This window comes from Coffea arabica, chromosome 11c, assembly GCF_036785885.1.
Source record: "Coffea arabica cultivar ET-39 chromosome 11c, Coffea Arabica ET-39 HiFi, whole genome shotgun sequence".
NCBI classification, from domain to species: Eukaryota; Viridiplantae; Streptophyta; class Magnoliopsida; order Gentianales; family Rubiaceae; genus Coffea; species Coffea arabica.
The window spans coordinates 45,284,022-45,293,917 of record NC_092330.1 but is presented as its reverse complement, the minus strand read 5'-3'; the positions used below and the strand labels follow the sequence as shown (position 1 = coordinate 45,293,917).

At 38.9% G+C, this 9,896-nt stretch overlaps 2 protein-coding genes across 5 annotated transcripts; one reads left to right on the top strand and one right to left on the bottom strand.

Moving 5' to 3' along the window:
- LOC113717022 (photosynthetic NDH subunit of lumenal location 5, chloroplastic-like) lies at window positions 1-3,840 on the top strand. The gene is made up of 7 exons (XM_027241655.2): window positions 1-274; window positions 375-608; window positions 941-1,091; window positions 1,193-1,281; window positions 2,372-2,426; window positions 2,531-2,616; window positions 3,397-3,840. The coding sequence occupies exons 1-7, from the start codon at window positions 251-253 to the stop codon at window positions 3,547-3,549; spliced, it is 792 nt and encodes a 263-aa protein (XP_027097456.1). The 5' UTR covers window positions 1-250; the 3' UTR covers window positions 3,550-3,840.
- A 1,056-nt stretch (window positions 3,841-4,896) lies between these two features.
- On the bottom strand, window positions 4,897-8,341 carry LOC113717249 (ACT domain-containing protein ACR4). 4 transcript variants are annotated; one of them, XM_072070659.1, is made up of 8 exons: window positions 8,115-8,341; window positions 7,653-7,700; window positions 7,334-7,379; window positions 7,042-7,156; window positions 6,866-6,933; window positions 5,904-6,503; window positions 5,573-5,677; window positions 4,897-5,501 (listed from the first exon to the last, which is right to left on the bottom strand). In XM_072070659.1, coding segments are annotated over exons 2-8 (1,317 nt in total). In that variant the 5' UTR covers window positions 7,655-7,700; window positions 8,115-8,341; the 3' UTR covers window positions 4,897-5,120. The 4 variants fall into 4 exon arrangements, with proteins under 4 accessions (XP_071926760.1, XP_027097790.1, XP_027097788.1 ...); XM_027241989.2 differs by lacking the exon at window positions 7,653-7,700; XM_027241987.2 differs by lacking the exon at window positions 8,115-8,341 and having other exon boundaries at window positions 7,653-8,107.
- Between the last annotated feature and the right edge of the window lie 1,555 nt (window positions 8,342-9,896).

Sequence of the window (9,896 nt, the reverse complement as noted above, 5' to 3'; positions counted from 1 at the left end):
CTCCTCCAGCAGTGTGAGCACAACGGGGATTTCAACAAAGCTCGACCTCTCCGTCATCCATTAATCATCATCCGCTTCCGCTGTCTTCTTTATCCTTCCTTTCCTCTCTTGAGTTCAGTTCAGCCATCTTACTGCTACACTTTTCTACCTGATTGATTTCTCTCTTTAGTCCCCCCCCCCCTCCTTCCCACCACAAAACCACACTTTTCACACACACAGACAGTAGAAACTATAACATCCCACATCTGAAATGGCCGTCCCATTCGCGACCCTAGTAAGCATTTCTCTCCCTCTTTCATCTGATTTCTCTGCTTTTTGTTTTTGTTTGTTTTCTTTTTTGGGTTTGAATATTTATGCTTGTTGTTGTGGTGCAGTCAAATGTTGGCTCGGTTTCAGCTCCAATCAGGACTCTGTGTCCTCTGAAGATTTCAAGAATTTCAATCCCATCATGTTGTCTTCCCAAGCGAATCCCAGCCACTGTATCTACTGCAAGTCATTCCACCTTCCTGTCCGGTTCCAGCCGCCTCACGTCTTCCTCCAACTCATCAAACCCTTTGCTTCTCAGCAAACGCGGCGCTTTTCTTCTTTCTGTCCGAGCCATGTCCGAGGCACTTATTAATTCCTCTCACTACTTATCTCTAACCATCTCCATCTTCTTCTGGGATTTAATTCTGGGTTCAGTCGGGGACAATCCAGAAAACCCTCCTAAATGCAAGCCCTGCCCTTTAGACTGAAGTGGAAATTGGCTGGAAAACTTTTATTGCAATTGGAATTAAGTAGAATTTTAGACCTGCTTTGTGATATATCTGCATTTCCCAACATAATTGGTGCCCTCCCAACATCCATCGCTTCTCTGGCACTGCAACTATTGCCTACTTTACTAATTTCTTTTATTTTTCATGCTTGAGTTTCTCATTTATGTCATTACTATCTGACTTAGGAGGCTTCGTTACAATCCAAAGTAACGCACAAGGTATATCTAGACATCAGCATTGGAAATCCAGTAGGGAAGCTTGCTGGCAGGATTGTCATCGGATTGTATGGGGATGATGTCCCCCAAACTGCCGAAAACTTCCGTGCTTTGTGCACAGGTTTTTCCTCCCTTACATTATGCGCCACCACTTCAGTTTTATACCATCTCCCTATCTGATGCTTTTGGCCTGAGTAGCCTACCTAATCCTTACTTCATCAGGAGAGAAGGGTTTTGGATACAAGGGTTCCAGCTTCCACCGTGTTATCAAGGATTTCATGATTCAAGGAGGAGACTTTGACAAAGGCAATGTAAGTCAAGTGATTAGTGTTCCCAAATCATATTCGTAAAACTCTCATTACTTGTTTGTGCTTCTTTTCCTTTGATCTACTGACTCACTTTTCATTCATCCATACAACTGAAATCATACCTGATTGATGCCTATAATGACTACCACCAACAGATATAAACAAGCTCATTTATAAACTTGTACTTCTGGAATTTCTGATTTTATGGTTGACCATCACAATCCCTAGCTGTCGGCAACCTACTTCTTGTTTCAAGTGTGACCCAACTGAACAGTGACGTTGTCTGCCACAATCTAAAGAACTATCATTGATGTGAAACCTCTCACTTTTCACAGCAGAGTAATGTATTACTACATTCTCAGAGTACGATAGAGTGCTCATGCTTGTATACGAGGTTCGTGATTACATTGGTGAAGCCTGAATTATGCCCATCTTATAACTCTGATTCCTCTGTCACTTAGGAAGCTCAATTTTTATTAAATTGACCTTCAAGCTATAAGGCTGCATGAAAAGGTGCCAATGAATTGAGTTTTCAGATGATGAAGCTGGTAAGATCTTACTGGGCAAGTAGAGCACTTATAATTGGTTTATGCTCAAGTTTATTTCCACAGAATGTGATTCTATTTTTGGAAAATAAGATAAGGAAATTAGATGCTTTTAGGCATTAGTGGAGCAAGCATCTAGTGGTCCTTAGATGTAAATGATTTTTTTAGTCTCAAATGTTTATCACATGTCCTCACTGGAACTGTTGTAGAGTTTTTTAAGAGCATCACTCAACTCCACCTGTCCCAAACCCATGTTCAGGCATTTTCCTGGTAAAAATCTGGATTGTCTTATGAAACCGGTCAATCATCACCATTTTTACTTCTCTTTTGCTTTGATTTCCTTAGAGCTGCCTTTTGTAAATGTTTGCAAAGTTAATTGCAGACTCATTCATATGTTTGCTAACTCTTAATGTCCTAATATGACCAAGTGATTTGTCGGCCAGCTTAATTATCAGAGTGCTCTTGCTTTTCTTGTGAAAATGTCCAAGTTGCATGTATATATATATATCTAAAAGTGTCATTTTTGTTAAATTTTCTTTTGATTGCAGGGAACTGGCGGTAAAAGTATCTATGGCCGCACATTTAAAGATGAAAATTTCAAGTGTAAGTTGGTATTTTACATCTGACTATGTTCTCTTTCCTTCTCTGAAGATGGTATTACAGTATACCAATAATGAGAATCTCTTTATGACTTAAAATATTTGCAGTATCTCATACTGGACCTGGAGTGGTTAGCATGGCAAATGCTGGACCCAATACCAACGGGAGTCAGTTTTTCATTTGCACTGTCAAGGTATGTAGAAGGGCTTGGTGGAGAAAAAACTTATAATAGTGATTGTTCCACTTTTAAGCTGAAACTGGATAGTGACATTTTTTACGGATGTTAACATGTTTAAACAACAAGATACCATGAGTGTTTCATGGAATTCCTCCAATAGAGCAACTGCCTGTCAATCAGTCATCCAAGCTTCTGTAGTTCTTCTCTCCCATCAGTCTTTAATTTTTTACAATTTCCTTCTATTCGAATCGTGTTTCTGCATTTGCTTTTTGTTTTACTTGTATGGAAAAATTGAATAGATTATTGAACACCACCAAATCTTGGGCAAATAATGTTAGATTCATATTAATAACTTGTATTTCTGCGTAAAAATGACATCCAGTTGTGCAGTCCCTTGAGTACTGTTCTTGCACATGGTTTGCATCACAAGGGTTTAGTAATGGAAGAAATGAATTGCAACCCCTGCCAACACATGCAGCATCTTGTTCTTAGGGATGCATTTTTTAAACTTCTAAGGGATATTCTATACCAAACATAGATAGTAAGCTAAATTGAGATTCCCTCCTTCAGAATGGGCTTAATATGTCAAAAATGTATCTTGTATCTGATAATTTTTTGTTACTGGCAATCCTACAAGAGCAAAATACAAAAAATACGATACTTTGGAAATTGGAAGCCTTCATGTTTCTTCATTTGAAATTAGCTGATTTAGGATTTTTATGGGGTGCCTCGATTGTTTTATCACAATTGTTTTCTTAAACAAGAATTCTCATGTTTATGTTCGGCAATTTACAGACACCATGGCTGGACCAGCGGCATGTTGTGTTCGGGCAAGTTTTGGAGGGGATGGATATTGTCAGGTTGATCGAGTCGCAGGAAACTGACAGAGGTGATCGTCCTAGATTGAGGGTGGTTGTCAGTGACTGTGGCGAGCTGCCAGTGGCCTAATATGGGATTCCCTCTGCGTGTTCATGTTCAGGGTTTTGTTTGCCCCTTAATTTTTTTGGGCCTGCCTTTTTGATGTAGTGGGCTGTTTCCCTAGTGAGGCTTAATCCGAGTGTTTAGGCTTTTGTACTGTACTGTCAGAGCTGCTAATGATACAGGATTATGGTCCAAAAACTGGTATTTCTGGGACAACTAAAATGTTACTTTAGCTTAGTCCATCGTGAGAATACAATGCGTTACCGACCTACTATAATCTTTCAGTGAAATGGCAGTGTTTATTTTGTTGCTCTGGTAGATTATGAATCCAGTTTTGGATGGATGGTGGTTTTGTATTGGTTGTGTAAATTGGGGTAATTTGAGTGCTTGGTCGAAACCTAACTGTATGGGAATGAATTAAGTGATAAAATGCAGTGGTGCAGGAAGCTGATCCTTCATTTCTATTGAGGAGAACCCTGTTGATACATGATGAATGGTTGGAGCAGCTACGTTCCTCAACGTATCTCTGACTGTTGAGGAAGGTGCCTTAAACCCATCTCTCTCTTGATTGTTGAGAAGGTTAGCAAAAATCAGGTATATTTCAGGAGCTGAAAATGGGATTGGTGACCAAAAGCACTTTTTGCCCTGGTCATCTCACTGCAAGTGTTGTCCATGCGATCTAGAAGCTTCAAAAGCGCATATTTCAGCGATGGACATATCCGTTTGGATAGTTTAATTTGAGGAAAAGAATTTGTAAATATATATTACTAGTGTTTGTATTATAAACACAATTTTCAATCACCTTTTAATTTCACATACATCACGTCACAAAAAGTGCTCGTATACATTCACTCACACTCACACACAGTGCACAATTATTCAGCGAAAATTCATATAGTGTATTATGCCGTGCAAACTTTTCACGCACAGTGCACTATTTCATTTGTGTGCCATGCAAACTTTTCAGTGAAATTTTCTACACACATTGCACCTCTTACGATATACTCTCATTTCTCTCCTCCCCTTAAATTAGGCTAAATTAAGTTATACGAATTCTATCGTTGCGACAAAAAAAAAATGACATACTCTCGTTTCTCGTACACGCTCTCACACTCACACATGGTGGGAGGGGGGTACAGTAGTACACAATAGAAACAGATATGGCGGCTAATGTTCGTTGGAAGTCGTTTGACAAGTGTCTCAGAAAGGGATTCCTGAGTGGGTCTTCCTTAAAAACTCCATAGTCGCTCTTGGGTTAGGCATCAGGTATGTTTCGAAACCAATGAATATGTACTTGTATTTCCCATTGCCTCGCCACTTCCCGTGTTATATCCAATGACTACTGAGTTGCTGCATCTAAAAACAATACCAACATTCTAACAACCATTTATCGATTTACATTGAGCTGGGGGAATGGAATTTACAGGTTATCCGGAAACTCTACAAGGCTTAAGCAGAATACACAGTTGATTGGCTGAGGCCTTAATCAAGGATCAACACGAAATTCGTTAAAAGGCTTTGCCATGCCTTTTTAACCTACCACTAATCCCATTCACGCATGCATTTTTTCCTGGCATCGGATTTCCAACTTAACTACCCTATTCAAATGCGCAGGAGCATGATTTTATTAGACCCAAGCTGTAGAGGAACCTTTCTGATCTTGATCGAAATAAATTACCCAAAGAAAACTTTCCTCCCTGCTGGGGTGGTGAAGTTGAGTACGTTTCATCCTTGACACGGAGTATAGTTAAACCTATTTCTTTACGAACTGCCTCAATGGTCTCGTTTTTTACAGGATAACCTGATGCATCCGTTACATAGAACACATTGACAGCTTGAGAGCCCCTGGTGGTGACCTCTGCCCGAGTAACTGAAAGGCCATTCTCTCTGAATATGCGCGTTACGTCTGACAGTAGGCCAACCCTATCTTCACTACACAATTCTAGCCTTATTCCCTGCATGACAAAAACATCAAAGGACTTGGATGCAAGTCATTGTCAGGGAGAAAGAGGTAAGCTTTATTTCAAGTGATCCCATTTGGACTTAGTACCTCAGAAGTTCGCCTCTTTATAGCTGCCTCCAAGCAATGAATTAAACGTTGTCGCTCTGCTTCGGAACTAATGGGCCATCCATCAATATGTCTGATATAATATTCCTATACAAACAGGAATACAGTATAGATCAAATTAAAATTCCAAGATCATCACTTGTCTCCTAAAGCCAGGATGTTTGTCAATACTTTAAATCGTTCATAATCTGGCTTTAAATGGCCAAAAACCTTGGATGGACTTATCTGCTGCCTCAGTCCTAATGCATAACTACTGTTCTGGGACTTGGAAAACCAAAAGCTTTCTATTGAACTAAAGGTTGTATGAGTATACCTGATGAGCCTCTGGTCCTTCAGCGATGATGGTACCATGATACACAACATACTGCATATCCGTTAATGTGCACACTGTATCAAAAAGAAGCTTAGGCCTGTCTGGACAACTCAAGTTCACAACAGTGTAGCCTTTATCCGCACATTTTTCTACAGTTACGAGTGGCTTGGTACGGTCGCTTGTAGGTGCACAATCCATGACATCATTATCATAATCACGATCAGCATACATCATTTGGTGCAGTCTCCGTTCTTTATGGGTGGAACCAACAGAAACAGCAGTATTAGCACTTCGCCTATCTTTATTTCCTTTTAAAACATGCAAGAGAAGCTGCTTTATCTTAGAGAGTCGTTCAGGATCATCTATTGCAACTCCGTTCACTTCATCAGTGATGTAAACTACTGATGCCATTCTTGAATTATGAGTCCATACTTCTGCAGCAACTACGTTACATTTGAGGTCAGCAAGAACAGCAAAGACCTCTGAGAGCAATCCAGGCCTGTCTCTTCCTGTCAACTCGATAGTAGCGTGCTCCAGGGCAGGCTGGACACCAACAGATCTTCTGAAAGATCGAAAGCTTCGGCCCCTTGGTCCTAAGGACTGCCACACAATTTTCAAGCATCATGATAAGATACTAACACTGACCACACCTACAGGAACTAATTTACAGAGTGTCGAGTATATCCATAGTGGTTTTAAACCAAGTGCAAGACTTCTAAAAAACAATTGATGGCTGCAAGATCCGTCTCTTCTGAGACATTGATGAAAGGAAGACTATGACAGCTCTGTCTAGGTTGGATGATGCGGCAAAGAGAAAAGTATAGGGTTGAGAAAGCAACCATTAAGAAGGGACCAAAATCCTAAACTTCCAAGGTTAATGCATTTGAAACATTACTCAGTCATTAATTAAACGAAAAATAATGTAACTTTTACATGAAACTATGAATAATTGGTGAACCCACCTGCTGAATGCGTTCCGCCACCTTATCCTCAGATAGCTTATTCCCATCTTGATCAGTAACATGGAATACTGCAACAAACATCATCGGAAAGAAAAGAAGCTAAGTCTGAGTGTAAAATTTTTATTTTTTTCAAGTAGATGGGGAATGATACACAAACTTGAAGAATTGTAGGTTACCATCCATAAACCATTCCCCATCTGAAGAGATGTAAGCTCGTTTGATTATCAGGTTCAAATCAGTAAGAACCTGAACCACCTCCAATAAGCTTCCTCTCCTATTGGCGCTATCAACCTACAGATTCCATAGAAGAAATATCAAATTTGGATGGAATCAACCGTAATTTATGTAAAACAAGAATGACTACTGTTCCCCTTCCAGTCGGATACATCACATGTTACACAAAAATCTTCCTCAATCAAGTCAAATCAAGACACTCCACCTAACAGAATAAACAAAATTGTGCAGTACCTTGATCAAAGTTGCTTTCTTGTCCGATTCATTGTCAACTGTGACCCTATACATCAAACATCAAGGAAAGATTGAAAATACACAGCAATATATAGGGAATCACACTCATTTACCTAAAATGAACGGAAAAAAAAAATCACAACCCTTTTATCTTTTCTTCAGCAATGTTATGGGGAGGGGGACAAAAGCTTAAAAAGTAGAAACCTTGACAATGAATGAAAAAAGCCCATTTTAATATATCAACCCAAAAACCAAAAGAAAAAGGAAATCCAATAAATATATGTAGGAAATGAAGATAGACGGAAGAAGAGAAAAGTACATTGGCGGGTTAATTCGAAGAGCAAGCTTCTCAAATTCATCATCGACGCTGACAGATGAAGTCCAGTAATCCATATCAACAAGAACTCAATCTAAATTAAGGGGGAAAAAAGGGAAAGAAAAAGCTGCAATTCTACAAGAGTTTTAGGGAGACGAAAAGATTGTTTGTACTAAATGTTTTACTGTCAACTCAATCCTCCGGTCTCTCAATTAAAGTTTGCAGTAGCTATCTGGAAATAACAACAACGTTGGTGGATGGGTGCAGTCAAATTGTGTAGAAATGGAGAAAAGAGGTCTGGACTCCGGAGTTAGTGGTAAGGAAGGAGTTGGTAGGTATAAAAAGGATGCTAGTGGTAGGGCAAATGAAGCAAAGGTGGATGTGTTGTGCTGTGTTGGGCACAGCTACTACTGCTGGCTGACTAGTATGAACCAGCAAGTAAAGGACTACTAACTAACTACTTACCCTAGCGGCGGCGGCTCTTGAGCTGTACGCAGGGTAGTAGTAGTGGTGGTGGTAATTTCTTTCTTATCTGGAGGAAGAGAAATTGACACCTCCTGAGTTCAGCTTTGCTCGCGACTCATCAGGGACTCGGTCCTTCAATTAATCAAACAAATTAAAACCCATGAAAAGAAATCACTTATGGCCATACGCCTTGTCTCTGGCTGCTTGTGTGGGATCCCATACTCCTCTCTTCCTACTCCCCCAATCCCCAGTGCTGAAATATATATATCCATATATATATATATATATATATCCAAATAATAAAATATTATGAATATATATATATATATAATTTTACTCTTTCAATAAAAATTAATATATATGTATGTATATATAATCGAGTCGACTTACGAATTAACGAGTTAAATATTTTTAAATTCGAGTTTGATTTAGTTAGCTTGAATTCGATGTTAACTGACCTCAAGTCAAGTTTTGACTCAAACGGTTCGCGAACCGATTGATTCGTTTGTAATTTTAGTCTAAACAATGTAAACTCTAAAAGTAAACTCTAAAAGTAAATTCTCCTCCTATTTAGTTAAATCAGTTGTTACTGGCAACAAGTGTTACTGAATTTGTTTTTGCGTTATACATCTCTACTCATAAGGCAAGTTTCTGAGCTTAACCAAATTATTATCCTTCCAATTGGAATCTCCAAAACTAATCAACTCTCGTTCGATGAGTTGGCCACCAAATGAAGTATAAAATAATAACCTAATTATAGTCAAGGGTTCAAAACTCTGTACAATTGGGCCAAACTAAATAACTATAACACTATTTGACAAAAAAAAAAAAAAAAACTATAACACGCGTCTCTTTTGGTTCAGTTGAGCTCTCCCTGATATAAGTTAGAACAGTAATAGAAATGAACAGCGATCAGAGAGAGAGAGAGGATCTTCTATGAGTAGGCTGCTATCCTGTAGCTCTAGCCTCTTGGCCCTCTCTTACTCTCTTAATATTAGGTTAGAGTGGGAATATGAAATAATGGAGAAGGAGAAAGAGAGAGGATCTTCTATGGGTAGGCGGCTATCCCTCTATGTGGTTTTAGGATCTTTTACCCTTTAAAGAATCTGTAGTAAAATGGGTAATAGGCATGTCATTTTCATTCCCAGATTAAGAAACATTTTCTTTTTTTTTGGGAGTCAGTGTCATTGGGTGGTTTTCTAATTAGTACTACTATATTTGGTGCTACAATACGAGCAATAAATGTTGGAGACAGAATAAGGGTCCTGGCTTTTTAGGTTCCAAAAATCTACCAAGATTTCCTAAGGAGCAATGGCCATGCTAGATTTTGCTCTTTAACACATTGAAGGGGTGCAGTATTTAATTCTACTTCATTTTGACTGATAGGAGCATTGATTGTGAATCCGGAGAATTCCTCCAAAGCAGGAAGCGGATGGATTCCTCATTGCCTCTCTCTCTTCCCATTGACTTGCAAGATGTGCGCTGTGAAGTTTGATTAATGACGGTACAAGAAAAATTCTCCTGTTCTGACCCTTTTTTTTTTTTTTTTTTTTTTGTGGTACTAGTATTTGTCTGCTCATCCTGCTAAATGCAAACCAGAAATAGAATCTCACGCGCCTTTTGTCTTCAGCTCCATACCCTTTTTCTTATTCCTTTGGCCTTGGCTTTTGGATTAATGATGAATGAATGGATAACCCAATGAAACCCAATTTCAAATAAGTAACCCAATTAAATTTATTAATTAGTGGATATTAAATGAATAGATTGGTACTACCTATTTAG